The 25,107-nt window shown below is 46.4% G+C and overlaps 1 protein-coding gene across 1 annotated transcript; it reads left to right on the top strand.

The window, feature by feature from the left end:
• Nucleotides 1-2,012: 2,012 nt before the first annotated feature.
• On the top strand, nucleotides 2,013-24,695 carry slc4a2a (solute carrier family 4 member 2a). Its single transcript, XM_070845421.1, has 21 exons — nucleotides 2,013-2,105; nucleotides 2,243-2,390; nucleotides 2,494-2,680; nucleotides 2,762-2,886; nucleotides 6,116-6,252; nucleotides 9,446-9,626; nucleotides 10,557-10,692; nucleotides 11,131-11,266; nucleotides 11,904-11,994; nucleotides 12,075-12,259; nucleotides 12,386-12,605; nucleotides 12,825-13,028; nucleotides 13,195-13,343; nucleotides 17,068-17,262; nucleotides 17,483-17,692; nucleotides 21,892-21,981; nucleotides 22,068-22,234; nucleotides 23,177-23,430; nucleotides 23,524-23,693; nucleotides 23,886-24,059; nucleotides 24,585-24,695. Exons 1-21 carry the CDS (start codon nucleotides 2,013-2,015, stop codon nucleotides 24,663-24,665), a joined length of 3,333 nt encoding a protein of 1,110 aa, XP_070701522.1. The 3' UTR covers nucleotides 24,666-24,695.
• Nucleotides 24,696-25,107: the final 412 nt, after the last annotated feature.

Genomic DNA, 25,107 nt, shown 5'->3' on the forward strand with positions numbered 1-25,107 from the left:
TGTAACACACACAGTAACACACAGTAACACATAGAGTAACACACAGTAACACACACAGTAACACACAGTGTAACACACACAGTAACACACAGTAACACATAGAGTAACACACAGTAACACACACAGTAACACACACAGTAACACACAGTAACACATAGAGTAACACACAGTAACACACACAGTAACACACAGTGTAACACACACAGTAACACACAGTAACACATAGAGTAACACACAGAGTAACACATAGAGTAACACACAGTAACACACACAGTAACACACATTAACACATAGAGTAACACACAGTAACACACACAGTAACACACATTAACACACAGAGTAACACACACAGTAACACACAGTAACACATAGAGTAACACACAGAGTAACACATAGAGTAACACACAGTAACACACACAGTAACACACATTAACACATAGAGTAACACACAGTAACACACACAGTAACACACATTAACACACAGAGTAACACACAGAGTAACACATAGAGTAACACATAGAGTAACACACAGTAACACACATTAACACACAGAGTAACACACAGAGTAACACATAGAGTAACACACAGTAACACACACAGTAACACACATTAACACATAGAGTAACACACAGTAACACACACAGTAACACACATTAACACATAGAGTAACACACAGTAACACACACAGTAACACACATTAACACACAGAGTAACACACACAGTAACACACAGTAACACATAGAGTAACACACAGAGTAACACATAGAGTAACACACAGTAACACACACAGTAACACACATTAACACATAGAGTAACACACAGTAACACACACAGTAACACACATTAACACACAGAGTAACACACACAGTAACACACAGTAACACACACAGTAACACACACAGTAACACACATTAACACACAGAGTAACACACACAGTAACACACAGTAACACATAGAGTAACACACAGTAACACACACATTAACACACAGTAACACACACAGTAACACACATTAACACACAGAGTAACACACACAGTAACACACACAGTAACACATTAACACACACAGTAACACACATTAACACACACAGTAACACACACAGTAACACACACAGTAACACACAGTAACACACACAGTAACACACACAGTAACACACAGTAACACACACAGTAACACACAGTAACACACACAGTAACACACAGTAACACACACAGTAACACACAGTTTAACACACACAGTAACACACAGTAACACACACAGTAACACACACACTAACACACACACTAACACACAGTAACACACACAGTAACACACAGTAACACACACAGTAACACACAGTTTAACACACACAGTAACACACAGTAACACACAGTGTAACACACACAGTAACACACAGTGTAACACACACAGTAACACACACAGGAACACACAGTAACACACAGTATAACACATAGTAACACACACAGTAACACACAGTGTAACACACAGTGTAACACACACAGTAACACACACAGTAACATACAGTAACACACAGTATAACACACAGTGTAACACACACAGTAACACACACAGTCACACACAGTTTAACACACAGTGTAACACACACAGTAATACACACAGGAACACACAGTAACACACAGTATAACACACAGTAACACACAGTTTAACACACAGTAACACACAGTTTAACACACAGTAACACACACAGTAACACAGTAACACACAGTAACACACAGTAACACACAGTAACACACACAGTAACACACAGTAATACACAGTAACACACACAGTAACACACAGTAACACACACAGTAACACACAGTAATACACAGTAACACACACAGTAACACACAGTAACACACAGTAACACACACAGTAACACACAGTAACACACAGTAACACACACAGTAACACACACACACACTGTGATAACCTCCATTTTTCCTTTTTCCAGGTTCTGTTGCCTGAAGTCACCTGCTGAACATCCCTGACCTTTGACCCCTGGAGGAGCCATGAGCCATCATCAGAGCTCTCTGGGTCCTGGTCCCAGTCCTGGTCCCGGTCCCGGTCCTGGTGCCGTCCTCAGCGTGTGTGCAGTGAGTTCAGCATCATCTCAGACCGAGGCCACGTCCCGATGGGAAGTGAAGCCAGCAGCTCGGCGTGCTGCCCCCTGCTGGGTAACACATGTTAGTCATCAGAGCACGTGAAGTTATCTCGTGTGTCTCCTCCTCTCTCATCGCAGCCTCCTCTTCCTCCACGTTGCCATAGTGATGATGAAGAGGAGGACCTGAACGAGGCTCTTGGTCTTCAGGGTTTCCAGCAGATTCTTTGTCCCGCTGCTCGCAGCCCACCGGAGAAACGCAGAGTCTACGATGAGCAGGACTTTGAGGGTGAGACACCAAATCCTCAACTCAAGGACTCAACGGGGGGGGGGGGGGGGGGGGGGGTAACATGAACACGGAGCCATGAGCGTCGTTCGTGTTTGTGCTGCAGATCACCGCCACTTCTCTCCCCACGTCCATCATCCTCTCTCCAAACTGCCCACCGATGGCCGGAGGAAGAGGAGCAGCACAGGGAGGAAGGAGGAGCGGCGAGGCTCCGCCCCTAACGCCGCAGCCACCATAGAGGAAGACCAGGAGGAAGAGGAGGGTGATAGTGAGGAGGGACGGACGCCCACCAGGTGAGTAACACACCTGCAGAGTTTGGTGACACAGATCCACGATCGTGTTCCTCTCTGACTTGTAACTCCTCCCCCTCGCAGTGACACGCCCACCGTCTCGACCAATCAGGATGGCCTTTCACCCAGCTGCTTCATGATGAGTGTCGCTGCTGACGACGCTGACGAGGCTGAGACGCTGACATCTGTCGACCTGGAGGGCATCAAGAGTCAGTACACACACACACACACACACACACATGTTCAACATGTTCAATCAATCAATCTTTATTTATACAGCACAATAGGACAGTAGGAACTGATACTGATCAATATAATATAACAGTTCATCTGTGAGTAATAATAACAGGACTGATATCAGTACAAAGTGTTGGTGGCTGACGATCCACAGCAGCAGAACCAGGACCAGGATCCACAGGAACCTGAAAACCACAGCAGCAGAACCAGGACCAGGATCCACAGGAACCAGAGGACCACAGCAACAGGACCAGGACCAGGATCCACAGGAACCAGAGAACCACAGCAGCAGAACCAGAGAACCACAGCAGGAGAACCAGGACCAGGATCCACAGGAACCAGAGAACCACAGCAGCAGGACCAGGACCAGGATCCACAGGAACCAGAGAACCACAGCAGCAGAACCAGAGAACCACAGCAGGAGAACCAGGACCAGGATCCACAGGAACCAGAGAACCACGGCAGCAGAACCAGGACCAGGATCCACAGGAACCAGAGAACCACAGCAGCAGGACCAGGACCAGGATCCACAGGAACCAGAGAACCACAGCAGCAGAACCAGAGAACCACAGCAGGAGAACCAGGATCAGGATCCACAGGAACCAGAGGACCACAGCAGGAGAACCAGGACCAGGATCCACAGGAACCTGAGAACCACAGCAGCAGAACCAGGACCAGGATCCACAGGAACCAGAGAACCACATTAGGAGAACCAGGACCAGGATCCACAGGAACCTGAGAACCACAGCAGGAGAACCAGGACCAGGATCCACAGGAACCTGAGAACCACAGCAGGAGAACCAGGACCAGGATCCACAGGAACCTGAGAGGCTCCGGGGTAGATACCAAGTTAGTAACAGACATTAAAGAGACATGAAGCATCAGGATGGAGAGGAAGAGGAGGAGAGAGGAGCCCAGTGCATCATGGGAGTCCCCCGGCAGTCTGAGCCTATAGCAGCATAACTAGGGGCTGGTCCAAGACCTGATCCAGTCCTGAACTATAGGCTTCATCACTAAGGAAGGTTTTTAGTCCACTCTTAAATGTAGAGAGGGTGTCTGCCCCCCTGAACCCAGACTGGAAGGAGGTTCCACAGGAGAGGAGCCTGATAATGTTACACAAACCTAACACACACACACACCTCGCCACCTGAACAGGTAGCCACGGTGGGCGGGCGTCGCTCCCAGCATGCACGGGGACTTTGGGTGAAGGCAGAAAACACATTCTGAGGACAAACTGAAGGAATTCTTCCAACGTGAAAGAGCTTCCTGTCACGTCTTCATCTTCATCATGTGACCTGAAGCTGCTGACCTGAACACAATGCAACCGTCCCACAGGCAGCGCCCACAGCCTCTATCTATTGTTCCTGTGTGTGTTCCTGTGTGTGTTCCTGTGTGTGTTACTGTGTGTGTTCCTGTGTGTGTTCCTGTGTGTTACTGTGTGTTACTGTGTGTGTTACTGTGTGTGTTACTGTGTGTTACTGTGTGTGTTCCTGTGTGTGTTCCTGTGTGTGTTACTGTGTGTGTTCCTGTGTGTGTTCCTGTGTGTTCCTGTGTGTGTTCCTGTGTGTGTTACTGTGTGTGTTCCTGTGTGTTACTGTGTGTGTTACTGTGTGTGTTCCTGTGTGTGTTACTGTGTGTGTTCCTGTGTGTGTTCCTGTGTGTTCCTGTGTGTGTTACTGTGTGTGTTACTGTGTGTGTTCCTGTGTGTGTTACTGTGTGTGTGTGTTGCTCTGTCGGTCTCTCAGATGAACATGAAGCCTCTCTCTGCTCTGGTTGTGATCGACAGCTTGCTGTTGGACAGGCTGAAGGCCGACCTCAGTGAGTCCTCTCCTGTTTCTGCTGTCAGTGAAGCTGCTCTGTTTGTTTGATGTGTGGTAGAAACTGATGGAAACACTGCTGAACCTTCGACACCTGTGTGTTACTGCACTTTGTATGTTTGTTCATGTGTGACCAGACTCAATTGACAAAAACTGTAATTTTACACAGGAGCTGCTGCCTCCACCAGTTTGTGTTATTGTGTTACTTTGGTGTTTTAAAGGGTCAGTTCAGACCCAACATAATATATATTTAACACAAAATAACAGCAACACACTACCCGATGAAGGCAGCAGCTCTAAAATCCCTGTTTTAGTGAATGTAGTCTGGTGTGTGTGCTGTTTGTGGTTAAACCAAAAGGATCTTCCAGGTCTCTCTCTGTAGGGATCCTTTCCATGATGCTGTCACACACTTAGAATAACACTCTGAGCCTGTCAGTGGATCAAACAAGCTCTTTTAGTGGACCTACTGTGATCAGGTGCAGTTGTCCCAAAGGATCACGTTGCAGCCATTGCAGCCCGTTTGGTGGCTGCTGGCTGAGGTGATCTACTGGACCAGTTCCAACACTTTTACTACCTACCAGGGGGAGAAAGAGGGGAGTGACCCTTTAATTATTTGACGTGTTCCCTGATGAACACATGAAGGACGGTCAATGAGTGAGTAGCATGAACCATTTTAAACAGAATAAATCCACAAACTGTCAGACACCTGACAGGTAAATGTCCCACAAGTCAGCTGACTTCCTGTCTGAGCGATGAGCCCAGATTTGAATAAAACAAAGACACATTAACAGAAGCAGCTTTTTAATATTCAAACAATAAATGACAGAATGAACTCGTCGAGCTGATGAACATCATGACCTTCAGGTCACGTCAGCAGAAACAGCTGAACTCGTGTGTTTGACTCTCAGTCAGGGGCGCCGGTCAGCTGACCTCTCCGCTGAGCCTGATTGGCTGTCAGAGCCGATTGTTTCCAGGAAAACCAGAAATTATGTTAAAACGTTGTCTTTCAAGGAAAATCTCATTTTTCCAGACACCTGAAACTCTGAGAGCACACCTGTGTGTGTGTGTGTGTGTGTGTCTCATTTTACTGATTCTTCAGTGAAGTTCAGGGGAGCCTGAAACCTTGTTAGTGTAGAAAGTTCCCATGAGACCACCGACAGAGTTTCTGTGTGTGTGTGTTCTTATATTACACACCTCTTAATGGGTCCAGAGAACAGGAGAACCCCCCAGTTTGGGGCCCTCAGTGGTTTGTGGGGCCCTCTCTGAACTCTGTTGTTATTACTGAAAACTGTGTGTGTGTGAGTGTGTAAAGGATAAATGAGTGTGTTGTTAGTGGTTTTGACCTCTGACCCTCCCCCTATGCCTTTATGCCCCGCCCCCTCAGGTCACAGATTGGACGATGTTCCAGCGGTTCGCCGTCACCTGGTGAGGCGGAGCTCCAGAGGGCCAATTGTCCACGCCGCCAAAGATCAGACGCTCTCGCACCTGCGACACCTGCAGCCAGACCGCACACCTCATGAGGTCAGAGGGCGGGGCCACGACGACATTTCAGCTCACAATAAACACACGGATGCTTCAACTACCTACAACCCACAAACTCACTTCAACTCACATCTTAGCGGGGGGGGGGGGGGGTCACTGCCCACACACCAACTGACACCTCACCTGTTTACAGAGCACACACTCCAACGACCTCTGGCACTTCAGCTTCATCACACACTTCAACTGCTTTCATCTCTGACTGACAGATCAGATCGGCAACATGTCATTCAGAGCAGCTCTCATCACCACGCCCCTTTTTGGGGGGAGAACAATCCGAAAATTAGCAGCTGTAGCCTGATGTTAGCGGCACATGCAGGACAGGACAGCAGCAGCTAGCCTGTTAGCGCTCATCCTCTGTAGCTAGCAGTTAGCCTGTTAGCGCTCATCCTCTGTAGCTAATAACGGTCTACAGTTCAGATCGTGATGGAGAACAGGTTCTAGTGGCTCTGGGTTCTCTGTCGGCTGCTAACACTTCCTGGTTGGAGCTCAGGCTGCACTGACCGGGCTAACGTAAGCTAACTTATAGGCTATAAGCTCAGTGTGGTAAACGGGTGTCGGTACGACCCTCTGACCACGGGGGGGTCACTGACGGACCTTCCTGACCAGCTGGATGCTGCAGGATGAAGGACGTGACTGAAGGTGGATCACATCCATCTCTTCATGTCTCTGCTCTCTGAGTGGACGGAGACTCTCTGACTTCAGGAGCTTTCTGCTGCTTTGGTTTTGTGCCGCTGTTCTAAGTTCACTGAGTGTTGATCTGATGAGAAAATGATCGCAGCCAGGAGGTTCCTCGTGACGTGTCTCTGACTGCACTCCTGACGACTAGAGGATTTATATAATATATATATTTGATATAAGTAACAAATCCTCTCTCTCACACTGCTGTAAGATGTAGAAGGCTGATGATTTCCAGGTGTTCAGGACAACAGCTTCATCAGCGGCTGGTTCAGGTATGAACAGAACAGACGAGGCGACTCAAAACAATAGAAATGTCCAAAATGAGGCTGACAGGAGGAAAGACGAGCCGGCAGCCTGAGCAGGTTAATCCAGGTGGTATTGTGAACAGGTGACAAATGAGAGAGAGAGGCAGACAGATAGAGGCAGACAGGTAGAGACAGAGAGGTAGAGTTAGACAGGTGGATGCAGACAGGTAGAGTCAGATAGACAGGTTGAGGCAGACAAGTGGAGTCAGACAGGTAGAGGCAGATAGGTAGAGACAGATAGGTAGAGACAGATAGGTAGAGACAGATAGGTAGAGGCAGACAGGTGGAGTCAGACAGGTAGAGACAGATAGGTAGAGACAGATAGGTAGAGGCAGACAGGTGGAGTCAGACAGGTAGAGGCAGACAGGTAGAGACAGATAGGTAGAGGCAGACAGGTGGAGTCAGACAGGTAGAGGCAGACAGGTAGAGACAGATAGGTAGAGGCAGACAGGTGGAGGCAGACATGTAGAGACAGATAGGTAGAGGCAGACAAGTGGAGTCAGACAGGTGCAGGCAGACAGGTGGAATCAGACTTGTAGAGGCAGGCAGGTGGAGTCAGACTTGTAGAGGCAGACAGGTGGAGTCACACAGGTGGAGTCAGACTTGTAGAGGCAGACAGGTGGAGTCACACAGGTGGAGTCAGACTTGTAGAGGCAGACAGGTGGAGTCACACAGGTGGAGTCAGACTTGTAGAGGCAGACAGGTGGAGTCAGACTTGTAGAGGCAGACAGGTGGAGTCAGACTTGTAGAGGCAGACAGGTGGAGTCAGACTTGTAGAGGCAGACAGGTGCAGGCAGGTGGACTCAGGTGCGTCTCTCTCTCTGGGCTCAGTCTGTTCTGGCGTCAGGATGGTTGGTTTGGACCTGAGGACTCGGCAGAGGAAGGTACAGTCTGAGTTATCCTGGTTCGGTCCGGCTCGGCTCACTTTCATGTTATCGGACTATTGTTGTCTTTGTCTCGTCGTTTGTCCTCATTGAACACATTCGATCCTGATTTATGTCATAATTCAGTGGTTTAACGTCAGCGGTCACACAGACCGTCTACCTGCAGTGAAACCAGCGGGGGAAGAAGCTCTCAGATGTTATCACATGGTCTAAAAGGACTCGATTACAAGTAAATGTCCGGAGTTCAAAATGTTACTTGAGTAAAAGTAAAAGGTAAACGAATGGCTCCTTTTGCACTTATATAACTACAGAATACATTAACATGTTGTATCTCTAACAAATACATGAACGCTGTAGTTCGTTATCACTGAGCCAACTTTAGACACGTCTGCCGGGTAGATCAGTACAGGACTGCATTATGTTCCGTACAGATTAACCAGTAACTGTAAGTGTCAAATGGAGTAAAACGTACAATATTTGCCTGTGAGATGTAGAGGTGCAGAAACTAGCACAAGTCTGAAATACTGAAGTAGAAGCAAGTTCCTGAAGGTGCCTGAATTTCCCATCGGGTTTTGTAGGTATACAAAACTGTATTTCAGCACAGTACTTCAGTTAGTGTATGTATATTCCAGTGCTGCGTAAAACTAAGTCCTCGCTGTAAATGTTAATGGTTTACCCCGTGGGAACATTTGTCCCCAACAGAAGTTGAGGTCCCCATAATGTGATTGCATGTACATGCATTTATAGGTTTGTTTACTGTACTTGTGAGGACGTTGCATTATGGTACATTCATCCTGTGCAGTACTGAAAACAGTTATGTGTGTACATGTATTAGTGTCATTATAGGTACATGTACACCTGTTTCATACAGTCAGAATACGGAGGCCAGAGGCAACATATCTTATATATTAAGCGTTGGTCGTAGGTGGGCATGGTTCAGGTTAACGTTAGCGTTGTGGAAAGTACGGGGGTAACACAGGCATGTTTTAGGAATGTAAATATGTTGGTGAACTGACATTAACAGGACGCACCTCCCATTGTGAACAAAAACCAGGTCCCAATAATCAGTAATCAATAAATGTTAAGGTTAAATATTTCTATGTTTCTATTTTATGGTAAAACTGGTTGTAAACTGCTCTGGATTAACTGAACTCATCTCAATTCAACATTATTTGTCGTCTTGAGGTAACACGCTATATAAATAAAGATTGATTGTTTGATTTAGATAGATAGATCTACTTAATTGATCCCAGACTGGGAAACTGTATAAAGACTGGGACATTGTGAGTTTTTCTGCGTGTGCAGGTGTTTGTGGAGCTGAACGAGCTGGTGATCGACAGGAATCAGGAGCTGCAGTGGAGGGAGACGGCTCGATGGATCAAGTTTGAGGAGGCGGTGGAGGAGGAGACGGAGCGCTGGGGCAGGCCTCACATCCCCTCCCTGTCCTTCCGCTCACTGCTGGAGCTTCGAAAAACCATCTCCCACGGTGAGGAGGAGGCCTTCTGCTGCCCCCTGTGGACAGACACTGACACTGCCCATTACCACATTTTAAACTTCCTTAAAATTACCTAAATAAACCTTTAATCGACCCTGAAAACACCCAACCATCCGAATCCAAATCAGTGTGTTTGTAGCCAGAGATCCTTCAGCCATCCTTAAGGTTGAAAAACTAAACCCCTTAAAATACTTTAATTTGAAAAGCCCTTAATGCCTTAATTCATGTGAAATACTGAAGTCATCAGTGTTGTTATTATATCTAACAGCTTCAACACATTTGGTCGAATTCAGAAGATATTATGGGATTTTCTTGTGAATTAAGGATATTTTAAGGGTAAAATCCTTTAAATTATGCAAAATAATATCACATATAGGCCTTCAATTGTGCCCTGAATTTTTTATTTAGGGATGCAAATTCACTGGTTCGCCCCAAAGTTGAGTTGATGAATGGGTATATTATTTGATTGTAATATATCAATAATAAATGAATTCTAAAACATACTGTGAGTCAGTGTAAAGATGGTAGGACAGGGGTGATGTGGTCTGGATGTTATTTTTAGAACATCTACAGTATATTGAGGTCAGTGGGTCTAACGCAGAGCTGAAATGGAGAGTCATCAGCATACAGTGAGACATCCATCCATTGTTTGTACTGCTTATTCTTCAGGATCGTGGGGGGGGGGGGCTGGAGCCAATAGCAGCTTACATTGGCTGAAACACAGGGTCACCCTGGACTGGTCACCAGCCAATCACAGGGCTGACACCCAGAGACAAGAGACAGTCGTTCACAGTCACACCTACGCACCACCATCCCATCAGCATCCTACGGCATCCTACAAAATAAGACTAGTCCCAAAACTGACCCTTGACACCAGGTGTAGTGACGTCAGAGTGTGATGTCATGGCGTTGTGTTTTTAGGGGCAGTGCTGCTGGATCTGAAGCAGAGGACTCTGCCAGGGATCGCTCAGCAGGTGGTGGAGCAGATGGTGATCTCAGATCAGATCAAAGCTGAAGACCGAGCCAACGTCCTCAAAGCCCTGCTGCTCAGACACAGGTTCATGTCCTGACTACAGCGGCCTGTCCGTTCATCCATTAATCAATCAGTCTATCTATCTATCTATCTATCTATCTATCTATCTATCTATCTATCTATCTATCTATCTATCTATCTATCAGTCTATCTATCTATCTATCTATCTATCTATCTATCTATCTATCTATCTATCTATCTATCTGTCTATCAATCAATCAGTCTATCTATCTATCTATCTATCTATCTATCTATCTATCTATCTATCAGTCTATCTATCAGTCTATCAGTCTATCTATCTATCAATCAATCAGTCTATCTATCTGTCTATCAATCAATCAGTCTATCTATCTATCTATCTATCTATCTATCTATCTATCTATCTATCTATCTATCTATCTATCTATCTATCAGTCTATCTATCAATGTTTACTGTATATTTTTGTATGTTTGTATCATCAGCCACCCCAGTGATGAGAAAGATCACAGTTTGTTCAGCAAGAACATCTCTGCATCCCTGATGGACAGACACAACGGCCAATCAGACACCTCCAACAATCCGACGAATCACACAGAGGCTGACGGAGAGAGGAACAAGGTGAAAAGTCACATGTTGAACAATCAAAGTCTGAAAAGGCAGTGACTCCTGTCTTCAGTTCGATCGCCAGATCATTTTTGTTTATTTGCTACTTGTGCTAACTGGGGCTAGTGCTTGTGCTAACTGGGGCTAGTGCTTGTGATAACTGGGGCTAGTGCTTGTGATAACTGGGGCTAGTGCTTGTGCTAACTGGGGCTAGTGCTTGTGATAACTGGGGCTAGTGCTTGTGCTAACTGGGGCTAGTGCTTGTGATAACTGGGGCTAGTGCTTGTGATAACTTGCTTCATAGAAAAGTACAACCGAGAGCTAGAAGCAGCAACAGACACACATTTTGAGAGTTCCACAGGTAGTCTGACTTTTCTCCAGCCCTGTCCTCATCTGTCTGGTCTCTGCAGCATTTCAAGTAGTATCATAGAGCACCGGTGGTCCACAGACTCGGCTGGGTCACTCTAAGTTTGATTTAATGTCAGGATGTCAGGACTTCAAGGATTCAGTGAAGCCGTCTCTGCGGGAAGCCACAGTTGATTATTTTCAACTTGTGGCTCTGCAGGAGAAACCATGGCAGTGTCTGACAGAACTATCACATGTGTACAATAAGTGTGTGTACAATAATCTGTGTGTGTGTGTGTGTGTTCAGAAAGAGCCTCTCCTGCACTCCAGATCCAAGCATGAGGTGAAGTTAATGGAAAAGATCCCAGAACGAGCTGAGGCCACCGTCGTCCTCGTGGGTACGCATCACCTCCATTCATGTGTTCACACAGAGCAGCAGGTTCAGAGGGTTTAGTGCATCCCTCTGCTGTGTCTGCAGGCAGTGTGGGGTTCCTGGACCAGCCCTCCATGGCGTTTGTGCGGCTGCAGGAGGCGGTCCTGCTGGAGTCCGTCCTGGAGGTTCCTGTCCCCGTGAGGTTCCTCTTCCTCCTGCTGGGCCCGCCCAGTGCCAACATTGACTACCACCAGATTGGACGCTCCATCTCCACGCTCATGTCGGACAAGGTGAGTCCCTGCATAGTTAACACTGTCTGTCATGTTTGTGGGTATGAATCTGTATCCTGGAGGTGCTGAACCCATGTCATGTGGTAAATGTTGTTCAATGAATTCTGCCTCTGTCTGCTCCTTCAGCACTTCCATGAGGCAGCGTACCAGGCTGACGACCGCCAGGACCTGCTGGCAGCCATCAACCGGTTTTTGGACTGCAGCGTTGTCCTCCCTCCCTCGGAGGTCGGAGCAGACGAGCTGCTCCACTCGGTCTCTCGCTTCCAACGAGAAATGCTCAGAAAGAGGGAGGAGGAACAGAGCAGCAAACTGCAGGAGAAACAGACCAACAGTCAGCAGGATGAAGGTCTCCCCTTATATCAATGATGTTTGTTACCAATTTTGTTTTTGGCCATTTAAAGGAAATTTGACTCTAGTCTATCTTCTTCGCAGAATAAATCAGCATGCCATCAGCAAACAGTGAATGTTTCTTTCATATTTTTTTGGGACAGCATGTAAATCCTTCGTGTTGAAGTTCATCAGCTTAGTGATAAGACCGTCAAAGAGTTCCATTCTTCTCCTCCAGGTTCCCTTGTTCCCTCCAAACCCAGTGATGAGCCTCTGAGGCGCTCAGGCCGTCTTTTCGGAGGTCTGATCAAAGATGTGACTCGGCGCTACCCTCAGTATTTCAGCGACCTTCAAGATGCTCTCAACCCTCAGTGCATGGCTGCCATCATCTTCATCTACTTCGCCGCACTGTCGCCTGCCATCACCTTTGGCGGACTCCTGGGTGAGTCTGGGCTTTGGAAACATGGCGACAGATTGAACTTCCCGTTGAGAATACTCAAATCGCGTCAAGCTGATCGAGGAAAAGGCTACCTGGATTTTCAAAGACCTTAAATCATTACACAGACTTGTTCAGTTTCTATTAGTATGCTCTTTTTCCTGTGACACAGGGGAGAAAACGGAGGGTCTGATTGGTGTGTCGGAGCTGATAATTGCCACGGCGATGCAGGGCATAGTGTTCAGTGTGCTGGGTGCTCAGCCTCTGCTGGTGATTGGCTTCTCTGGACCGCTGCTAGTGTTTGAAGAGGCCTTCTACACCGTGAGTGCACCTGACAGAAAATCCACACATCTGGATCCAAATATTATATGTGACCAAATCAACACAGCATCTCTGTTACTCTGAATGGTCCACAAATCTGTGTTTGCTATCTATTATATATTATATTCATATATTATCTGTTTTAGCACCATCTCTGTAACCATAGTAACTGTGAAAAACATCTGAAACTCTGAAACATCTGTGATGTGCCTCAGGGCTCTATCCTGGGTCCTCTTGTGTTTGCCTTGTGCTGTACATGCTGAGATATTAAGTATGAGATAATAATATGCTCAGATAATAAGTATTTGAAGATTTACTTTTGGTCTTGGAAACAGCATCTTCACAACACAAGGTCCATTTACTTTCTCCGAAGTTTTCAACCACATCTCGTGTTCTTCCCTCTTACCACATTACCTAAGAATCAAATTTTGGTTAATTGGGAACAGATGGTCGTATATGGGCTGGAGACCACTGTGATGGTCAAAGATCTCTCACTGATGTCAGATGTGAACGACCTCAAACAGTCTCAAAGATCACTGTGTGGTTCTCTTTGGCAGCTCCTGTGGCTATAAGCAGGAACTGCAGGTGTGTTTTTGGACTTCACTCAAACAGAGATCCAAAAGGAGACATCACTGATGGTTTAGTCTGTTTGTCTTCATCTTAACGTAGTATTGTTTTTGAAGTTTCATTGCCTGTAGTCATCAATCTCATATTTGTTCAATCAACAGTTGTAACCATATACTCACAGCACAGCAAATCCTGGATGAGACAGTAATCTGCCTCCCGCCCACCCTCTCTGGCAGACCCACCACTGCTTGGCGATGAGCAGTGCTTGTGTTGACTCGACACCCAGTTTGTAAGAACAAAGAATGCTGCAGGTGACAGGCCTGAATTAGTGAGCTGTGGGCTAAGTCACCACTGTGCTAACTTGTCTGATGGTAGATTGGGACTTCAGCTTTATCTCACTGAAGTCAATCAATCAATCAATCAATCAATCAATCTTTATTTATATAGCGCCAATTCACAACAGCGTTATCTCCAGACTCTTTCCATAAAGAGCAGGTCTAGACCAAACTCTTTAATTAGAGAGAGACCCAACGATTCAGGAATTCAACATGAAGGATTCAAGAATCCCCACAGAGCATCAGATATTAGATTAGGACACAGTGGAGGAAGAACTCCCCTTTAACGGGAAGAAACCTCGAACAGACCCAGGATCAATGTGGGCGGCTTTCTGTCAGGGTCTGTGTTGGGTGGAGGTTGGACAGAGAGAGAGAGACAGACAGAGAGACAGAGAGAGAGACAGAGAGAGAGAGAGAGAAAACAAACAGCAGCCAACGTACTAGCAGTGACTATAGCACTAACAATAGGAGTGTGACTAAAAGATTAGCAGGATGATATTATTGAAAAACATGACGAGTGGACGACGATCAGCAGCAGTGATTCATGAAGCAGAGAACCATATCAGCAGGACCAGGACCAGGACCAGGATCCACAGGAACCAGAGAGATGAGAGAAGCACAGAAAGGCTCCGGGGTAGATACCAAGTTAGTAACAGATATTAAAGAGACATGAAGCATCAGGATGGAGAGGAAGAGGAGGAGAGAGGAGCCCAGTGCATCATGGGAGTCCCCGGCCGTCTGAGCCTATAGCAGCATAACTAGGGGCTGGTCCAAGACCTGATCCAGCCCTGAACTATAGGCTTCATCACTAAGGAAGGTTTTTAGTCCACTCTTAAATGTAGAGAGGGTGTCTGCCCCCCTGAACCCAGACTGGAAGGAGGTTCCACAGGAGAGGAGCCTGATAGCTGAAAGCTCTGGCTCCGTCAATACTTTAGAGGACTTTAGGAACCACCAGTAGGCCTGCAGTCTGGGAGCACAGTGCTCTAGTGGGGTAGTACGGTACTATGAGCTCTTTAAGAGATGATGGAGCCTGAACATTAAGAGCTTTGGAGGTGAGGAGAAGGATTTTAAACTCTATTCTAGATTTTACTAGAAGCCAGTGAAGAGAAGCCAGTACAGGAGAAAGATGGTCTCTTCTCTTAGTTCTGGTCAGAACAGGAGCAGCAGTGTTCTGGACCAGCTGGAGAGTCTTTAAGGACTTATTGGGGCAGTCTGATAATAAGGAACAGAAATAATCCAACCTGGAAGTGACTGATGCATGGACTAATTTTTCTGCATCATCAGTGGATATGATGGACCTGATTTTAGCAATATTAGTAGATGGAAAAAGAAAAAATCAGAAATCTGTTTAATGTGGGAGTTAAAGGACAAATCCTGATCAATAAGACTCCCAGATTCCTCACAGTGGAGCTGGAGGCCAGAGTGATGCCATCCAGAGTATATATGTTGTAGAAAAGGTGTCTCTGAGGTGTTTAGAGCAGAATAACTTCAGTTTAGTCTGAATTTAGCAGCTCATCCAGGACTTTATGTCCTTAAGGCAGACTTGAAGTTTACTCAACTGATTGGGTTCATCTGGCTTTATTGATCAGTATAATTGTGTATCATCTGCATAACAGTGGAAATTAATGGAGTGCTTCCTGATAATATTACCCAGAGGAAGCATATATAAGATAAAGAGTATCGGTCCAAGCACTGAACCTTGTGGAACTCCATGTCTAACCTTAGTGTGGACAGAGGATTCATTGTTAACGTGTACAAACTGAGATCGATCTGATCAATAGGACTTAAAGCAGCTTAATGCAGTTCCATTTATACCAGTGAACTGTTCCAGTCTCTGTAACAGGGTGTGATGGTCAATGGTGTCGAAAGCAGCACTCAGGTCTAACCAGACCAGGACAGAGAGAAGTCCTCTGTCTGATGCACTCAGGTCTAACCAGACCAGGACAGAGAGAAGTCCTCTGTCTGATGTACTCAGGTCTAACCAGACCAGGACAGAGAGAAGTCCTCTGTCTGATGCCATAAGGAGGAGGTCTGTAACCTTCACCAGTGTCTCTGTGCTATGATTCGCTCTAAAACCTGACTGAAGATCCTCTAATAGACTATTAGAGTTTAGAAAGTCACACAGCTGGTTGGCTGCTGCTTTCTCCAGGATCTTGGAGAGAAAGAGAAGGTTGGATGAAGGTCTATAGTTGGCTGATACACCTGAATCCAGAGTGGGCTTTTTCAGGAGAGGTTTAATTACTGCTGCTTTGAAGGACTGAGGTACATAGCCTGTTAGTAAAGACTGATTGATCATATTCAGTAAGGACGTGCTAATTAAGGGCAGGACTTCCTTAAGTAGTCCAGTAGGAATGGGATCTAGGAGACCAGCTGACAGTCTGGATGAGGAGATTATTGAAGCCAGTTCAGGAAGATCAAGTGGAGAAAAACAGTCCAGATGCATATTAAGCCCAACAGCTGTTTCTATGGTTCCTAGGTTTGAAGTTGGATCAGACCCTGTTGAGGGCAGGAGGTGATGAATTGATTGATTGATTGATTGATTGATTGATTGATTGATTGATTGATAAATGGTTAAATCTGAACCCTGGGTGAGTCAACCAGCCACTGCATATGAGGTGTTTCATTGGTTCCTGTTTTTGAGGGACTTTTCTAAACTCTGACCTGTTGTGTCTCAGCTGAGATGAAGATGATCATTCATGCTTTTATTTTATCATCTGTATACTACTGTACCTCCCTCTTCCTACACGTGGTCCAGGTTGCAGAATGAATCGTTTCTTTCCTGTTAACTTGCTAACTCTCTGAAATCCGCTTGGTGTGTGTAGTTTTGTAAAGACAACGGGATCGAGTACCTGACGGGCCGGGTGTGGATCGGGTTCTGGCTGGTGCTCATCGTTCTCCTCACCGTGGCCTTCGAGGGAAGCATCCTGGTTCGCTTTGTCTCCCGGTTCACTCAGGAGATCTTCTCCTTCCTCATCTCCCTCATTTTCATCTACGAGACCTTCGCCAAACTGTTCAAGGTGAGGTCAGAGGTCAAGTAATTGCCTTCTGGCCTGAGAAACAGATGAACCTGCTGCTCGTGTTTTATTTCCTGGTACTGGATATAAATCCTCCACAGCAGACTGAACAAGAATCAAATATCAGCTTTATGATTTTGCTAAATATCCTTTGATTGTGGGTCAGGGCCATGTGTGACCTATCCACCAGGTTCTTCTTCTCTGCTTTGGTGTTTGTTTTCAGATCTTTCAGGAGCATCCTCTCCAAAACTGTTACCATGGAAACAACACAGCATCCCCATCTCTGTGCAACTACACAGCGGCTGCCGGGAGTCCTGGGATTGTTGTCGGAGAACCAAACACAGCCCTGTTGTCACTGGTGCTCATGGCAGGAACGTATTTCATCGCTTTCTACCTGCGCAAGTTCAAGAACAGCTCCTTCTTCCCCGGCAGGGTCAGTACACACAGGTACAGGTACATACAGAGGTACAGGTACAGGTACATACATAGGTACAGGCACAGGTACATACATAGGTACAGGTACAGGTACATACATAGGTACAGGTACATACACAGGTACAGGTACAAGTACAGGTACATACAGAGGTACAGGTACAGGTACATACAGAGGTACAGGCACAGGTACATACATAGATACAGGCACAGGTACATACATAGGTACAGGTACATACAGAGGTACAGGCACAGGTACATACATAGATACAGGCACAGGTACATACATAGGTACAGGTACAGGTACAGGTACCTGTACACAGGTACAGGCACAGGTACATACATAGGTACAGGTACAGGTACATACATAGGTACAGGTACATACACAGGTACAGGTACAAGTACAGGTACATACAGAGGTACAGGTACAGGTACATACAGAGGTACAGGCACAGGTACATACATAGATACAGGCACAGGTACATACATAGGTACAGGTACATACAGAGGTACAGGCACAGGTACATACATAGATACAGGCACAGGTACATACATAGGTACAGGTACATACAGAGGTACAGGCACAGGTACATACATAGATACAGGCACAGGTACATACATAGGTACAGGTACATACAGAGGTACAGGCACAGGTACATACATAGATACAGGCACAGGTACATACATAGGTACAGGTACATACAGAGGTACAGGTACAGGTACATACATAGGTACAGGCACAGGTACATACATAGGTACAGGTACAGGTACAGGTACCTGTACACAGGTACAGGCACAGGTACATACATAGGTACAGGTACATACAGAGGTACAGGTACAAGTACAGGTACATACAGAGGTACAGGTACAGGTACATACACAGGTACAGGTACATACAGAGGTACAGGCACAGGTACATACATAGGTACAGGTACATACAGAGGTACAGGTACAAGTACAGGTACATACACAGGTACAGGCACAGGTACAGGTACATACAGAGGTACAGGTACAGGTACATACAGAGGTACAGGTACAGGTACATACAGAGGTACAGGCACAGGTACATACATAGGTACAGGCACAGGTACATACACAGGTACAGGTACATACAGAGGTACAGGTACAGGTACATACACAGGTACAGGCACAGGTACATACATAGGTACAGGCACAGGTACATACAGAGGTACAGGTACAGGTACATACATAGGTACAGGTAGATACACAGGTGCAGGTATATACAGAGGTACAGGTACATGTACATACACAGGTACAGGTACAGGTACAGGTACATACATAGGTACAGGTACATGTACATACACAGGTACAGGTACATACATAGGTACAGGTACAAGTACAGGTACATACAGAGGTACAGGTACATACAGAGGTACATACAGAGGTACAGGTACATACAGAGGTACAGGTACAGGTACAGGTACATACACAGGTACAGGCACAGGTACAGGTACATACAGAGGTACAGGTACAGGTACATACAGAGGTACAGGTACAGGTACATACAGAGGTACAGGCACAGGTACATACATAGGTACAGGCACAGGTACATACACAGGTACAGGTACATACAGAGGTACAGGTACAGGTACATACACAGGTACAGGCACAGGTACATACATAGGTACAGGCACAGGTACATACAGAGGTACAGGTACAGGTACATACATAGGTACAGGTAGATACACAGGTGCAGGTATATACAGAGGTACAGGTACATGTACATACACAGGTACAGGTACAGGTACAGGTACATACATAGGTACAGGTACATGTACATACACAGGTACAGGTACATACATAGGTACAGGTACAAGTACAGGTACATACAGAGGTACAGGTACATACATAGGTACAGGTACAGGTACATACATAGGTACAGGTACATACACAGGTACAGGTACAAGTACAGGTACATACAGAGGTACAGGTACAGGTACATACAGAGGTACAGGCACAGGTACATACATAGATACAGGCACAGGTACATACATAGGTACAGGTACATACAGAGGTACAGGCACAGGTACATACATAGATACAGGCACAGGTACATACATAGGTACAGGTACAGGTACATACATAGGTACAGGCACAGGTACATACATAGGTACAGGTACAGGTACAGGTACCTGTACACAGGTACAGGCACAGGTACATACATAGGTACAGGTACATACAGAGGTACAGGTACAAGTACAGGTACATACAGAGGTACAGGTACAGGTACATACACAGGTACAGGTACATACAGAGGTACAGGCACAGGTACATACATAGGTACAGGTACATACAGAGGTACAGGTACAAGTACAGGTACATACACAGGTACAGGCACAGGTACAGGTACATACAGAGGTACAGGTACAGGTACATACAGAGGTACAGGTACAGGTACATACAGAGGTACAGGCACAGGTACATACATAGGTACAGGCACAGGTACATACACAGGTACAGGTACATACAGAGGTACAGGTACAGGTACATACACAGGTACAGGCACAGGTACATACATAGGTACAGGCACAGGTACATACAGAGGTACAGGTACAGGTACATACATAGGTACAGGTAGATACACAGGTGCAGGTATATACAGAGGTACAGGTACATGTACATACACAGGTACAGGTACAGGTACAGGTACATACATAGGTACAGGTACATGTACATACACAGGTACAGGTACATACATAGGTACAGGTACAAGTACAGGTACATACAGAGGTACAGGTACATACAGAGGTACATACAGAGGTACAGGTACATACAGAGGTACAGGTACAGGTACAGGTACATACACAGGTACAGGCACAGGTACAGGTACATACAGAGGTACAGGTACAGGTACATACAGAGGTACAGGTACAGGTACATACAGAGGTACAGGCACAGGTACATACATAGGTACAGGCACAGGTACATACACAGGTACAGGTACATACAGAGGTACAGGTACAGGTACATACACAGGTACAGGCACAGGTACATACATAGGTACAGGCACAGGTACATACAGAGGTACAGGTACAGGTACATACATAGGTACAGGTAGATACACAGGTGCAGGTATATACAGAGGTACAGGTACATGTACATACACAGGTACAGGTACAGGTACAGGTACATACATAGGTACAGGTACATGTACATACACAGGTACAGGTACATACATAGGTACAGGTACAAGTACAGGTACATACAGAGGTACAGGTACATACAGAGGTACATACAGAGGTACAGGTACATACAGAGGTACAGGTACAGGTACAGGTACATACAGAGGTACATACAGAGGTACAGGTACAGGTACATACAGAGGTACAGGCACAGGTACATACATAGGTACAGGCACAGGTACATACACAGGTACAGGTACATACAGAGGTACAGGTACAGGTACATACACAGGTACAGGCACAGGTACATACACAGGCACAGGTACATACAGAGGTACAGGTACAGGTACATACATAGGTACAGGTACATACACAGGTGCAGGTATATACAGAGGTACAGGTACATGTACATACACAGGTACAGGTACAGGTACATACATAGGTACAGGTACATGTACATACACAGGTACAGGTACATACATAGGTACAGGTACAAGTACAGGTACATACAGAGGTACAGGTACATACAGAGGTACATACAGAGGTACAGGTACATACAGAGGTACAGGTACATACAGAGGTACATACACAGGTACATACACAGGTACAGGTATAGGTACATACAGAGGTACAGGTACAGGTACATACAGAGGTACATACACAGGTACAGGTACAGGTATATACAGAGGTACAGGCACAGGTACAGGTACAGGTACATACAGAGGTACATACACAGGTACAGGTACATACAGAGGTACAGGTACAGGTATATACAGAGGTACAGGTACATACACAGGTACAGGTACATACAGAGGTACAGGTACAGGTACATACAGAGGTACAGGTACAGGTACATACAGAGGTACAGGTACAGGGACAGGTACAGGTACATACAGAGGTACATACACAGGTACAGGTACATACAGAGGTACAGGTACAGGTATATACAGAGGTACAGGCACAGGTACATACACAGATACAGGTACATACAGAGGTACAGGTACAGGTACATACACAGGTACAGGTTTGCTGATCGCTGCTATTCTGTGTGTTCCAGCTCCGACGGATCATTGGGGATTTCGGCGTCCCCATCGCCATCCTCATCATGGTGCTGGTGGACTACAGCGTAAAGGACACCTACACCCAGGTAAGAGCAGGGCAGGTGTGAACACCTGCAAAGTGAACCTGAACAGAGTCACACCTTTAAATCCCTCTCGTCCTATTGGCCGACAGAAACTGAGCGTGCCCAGTGGATTCTCGGTGTCCAGTCCGGAGCAGCGCGGGTGGCTCATTTCTCCTCTGGGGTCGGACGGGCAGTTTCCTGTTTGGATGATGGCGGCCAGCATCCTGCCGGCCATCCTCGTCTTCATCCTCATCTTCATGGAGTCCCAGATCACAGCGTACGCCGCTTCCTCTTTGTGTTCTGGTTTTACCTGCTCTGAGATTAACCGTTTCATTCCTGAGTTATGTTTGATTGTGTTTTCATTTCTCTCTTGAACAAAACAATTTCTTAAAAAAACTAATTTTTCAACGAATTTCTTTTTGTTGTGCGTTTGAGGTTTGAGCTGCAGTGATGTGTGATTACCTCGATGAGGAATAGAATGATATATCATATGAAGACTATAAAATCATTTATGTTTTTAATGTTAAATATTAAACATATTCTAATGCTGTTCAGTGCAACACAAAACATATCCCACCTCTGTCCTGCCCCCCCCACCCGGTTAACTGTATAGGTTTTAACGCTCTCCAAACACTCCGTCAGGTGTCATTCAGCAGGCTACTGTAGTCAAAGCCACAGGCTGTTCTCATCCTCATGCAGCATTGTGACATCTGCTTTCTTTTTTTTGCACCAGAGGTTTCCAAACCTGAGCTCACAGCTATTTTGCAAAAAGTTTTTTTCTACTTTAGAAAAAAAAATGTAGAGCCTAAACAGTCTTTTCAGGAGCATCTGAGTCACAGTAATCGTCTGAGTTATAGCTTAAATAGTCAGTGATGCAGGTGGTTGATCATTATTCACTCCAGAATAAAATCAATACTTGTTGATAGTAGTCGGCCTCCTGCTAGAGGAGGACTGCTGAGATGCTCCTGAGCTGCTTTTCATGGCAGCTACTCCAGCTGGCCAGTGGGATGGTGCAGTAGTGTCGAGCCACGTGGTTCCTCTTCCCTGTTTTTACCTTTAAATCTTTCTCTAAAATCTCAGGAAATACCTGAACGCTTCTCATAAATTCATGACTTTCTTCTCAGTTTTGTAATGTTTATTTTTGTACGCAATAATGAGGCGTTGTGGTTCTGGGGGTCGACCTGAAATAACCAGCAGCGTCTTGCCGTCCGTCCATCAGGCTCATCGTCAGTAAGAAGGAGCGGATGCTGGTGAAGGGAACCGGTTTTCATCTGGACCTCCTCATCATCGTGGTGGTGGGTGGAGTCTCAGCGCTGTTCGGTTTGCCGTGGTTATCGGCCGCCACGGTGCGCTCCGTCACCCACACCAACGCCCTGACGGTCATGAGCAAAGCCGTCGCCCCTGGAGACAAACCTCGCATCCAGGAGGTCAAGGAGCAGAGGGTGACGGGCTTCCTGGTGGCTGTTTTAGTGGGTACGACTGTCACTCTACTGCAACTATTAATGCTACCTGTCCCACCTGTCCCTCCTATCTTACCTCTGATCTGGTCCTCTGCCCCCCCTCCAGGTCTGTCCATCGTCATCGGGGACGTCCTGCGTCAGATCCCCCTGGCGGTGCTCTTTGGGATCTTTCTCTACATGGGGGTGATGTCGCTGAACGGGATCCAGCTCACCGAGCGACTCGTCCTGCTGCTGATGCCCCCGAAGTACCACCCCGACCACACCTACGTCCGCAAGGTTAGCCCCGCCCCCTCCAGACTCCAGTCACACGACCTGGACTCACAGATCTGGTGACTTTATTCTTAAAACAGAGAACAGCACCTCTGACTTCAGAGACTCAGGACTTTACTGGGACTTGATTTTTTTGATGACTCCATGACTGTCTCACCTTTCTCACCTGTCTCTCTGTATCACCTGTTGGTCTCACAGGTGCGGACGCTAAGGATGCACCTGTTCACTCTTGTCCAGCTGACCTGTCTGTGTCTCCTGTGGGTCGTCATGGCAACAGCTGCAGCGCTGGCATTCCCCTTCATGCTGCTTCTGACCATCCCAGTGAGGATGCTGCTGCTGCCCCGCCTCTTCACCTGGAGAGAGCTGCAGAGTGTGAGTCAGTCCGACCATCACATCAGCTGCAGACAGACACACCCAGTTCACCTGTTACACACCTGCAACCTGTTATTAAGCCAGGAAACGCTTGAATCTCTGTGTCAGAATAACATGCAGAGGGAGCAGGAAGACAACAACAAACAGCTGCTGCCTGTTTGAAGCTGCAGACCACCAGAAAATCCCTGTTTTAGTGAATGTAGTCTGGTGTGTGTGCTGTTTGTGGTTAAACCAAAAGGATCTTCCAGGTCTCTCTCTGTAGGATCCTTTCCATGATGCTGTCACACACTTAGAATAACACTCTGAGCCTGTCAGTGGATCAAACAAGCTCTTTAGGTGACCTCTGACCTATGCCCTCTGGTGACCTCTGGTGATCTCTGACCTGTGACCTCTGGTGACCTCTGACCTGTGACCTCTGGTGACCTCTGACCTGTGACCTCTGGTGACCTCTGGTGATCTCTGACCTATGACCTCTGGTGACCTCTGACCTCTGGTGATCTCTGACCTGTGACCTGTGACCTGCAGCTGGATGCTGATGATGCGGAGCCTCACCTGGAGGAGAAGGAGGTCCAGGATGAGTACTCACAGCTGCAGATGCCCGTGTGACCCGGCAGCAGCCTCACGATTGGTCCATCCTCCTGGCTCATTAGCATATCTGACCTGTATCCTGTAGCGGCCCGGGCAGGTGGACTGACCTCTGACACATGTTGTTATTGATGTGCTGTAGCTGAGTGTGTGTGGAGCCGAACCCCGGCTCCAGTTTCACTGACTAAACTGACTAAAGATGTCTGATTGGTGGCGGTTCTCTGTGTTTCTGTCTGTCATTAAAGGCAATGTTTATCTTAAAATTAGACTTTTGCGTATTTATTTGTGCATATTTATCATTTATCACACGGCTTTGTTGAATACTCATTTCTGATTGGTCGGTTACGGCATCCTACAGTCTGTCTGTCAGTATTTTGTGTCACATGATTGATTTCTTGGGTATGAAGCTGTGTCATAAGTGGGATAACGTACAGCGACCAGCGTCACCCTGTCTGGGTTTGTT

The sequence above is a fragment of the Pempheris klunzingeri genome, chromosome 15 (assembly GCF_042242105.1).
Source record: "Pempheris klunzingeri isolate RE-2024b chromosome 15, fPemKlu1.hap1, whole genome shotgun sequence".
NCBI lineage: Eukaryota > Metazoa > Chordata > Actinopteri > Acropomatiformes > Pempheridae > Pempheris > Pempheris klunzingeri.

Excerpts from the sequence above, each read along its gene's own strand:
- slc4a2a (XM_070845421.1), top strand. The coding sequence starts at position 2,013 with ATGAGCCATCATCAGAGCTCTCTGGGTCCTGGTCCCAGTCCTGGTCCC. Across the intron at positions 2,887-6,115 it reads CGACCTGGAGGGCATCAAGA|GTCACAGATTGGACGATGTT; the intron begins GTCAGTACACAC and ends CCGCCCCCTCAG. Across the intron at positions 23,694-23,885 it reads ACCACACCTACGTCCGCAAG|GTGCGGACGCTAAGGATGCA; the intron begins GTTAGCCCCGCC and ends TTGGTCTCACAG.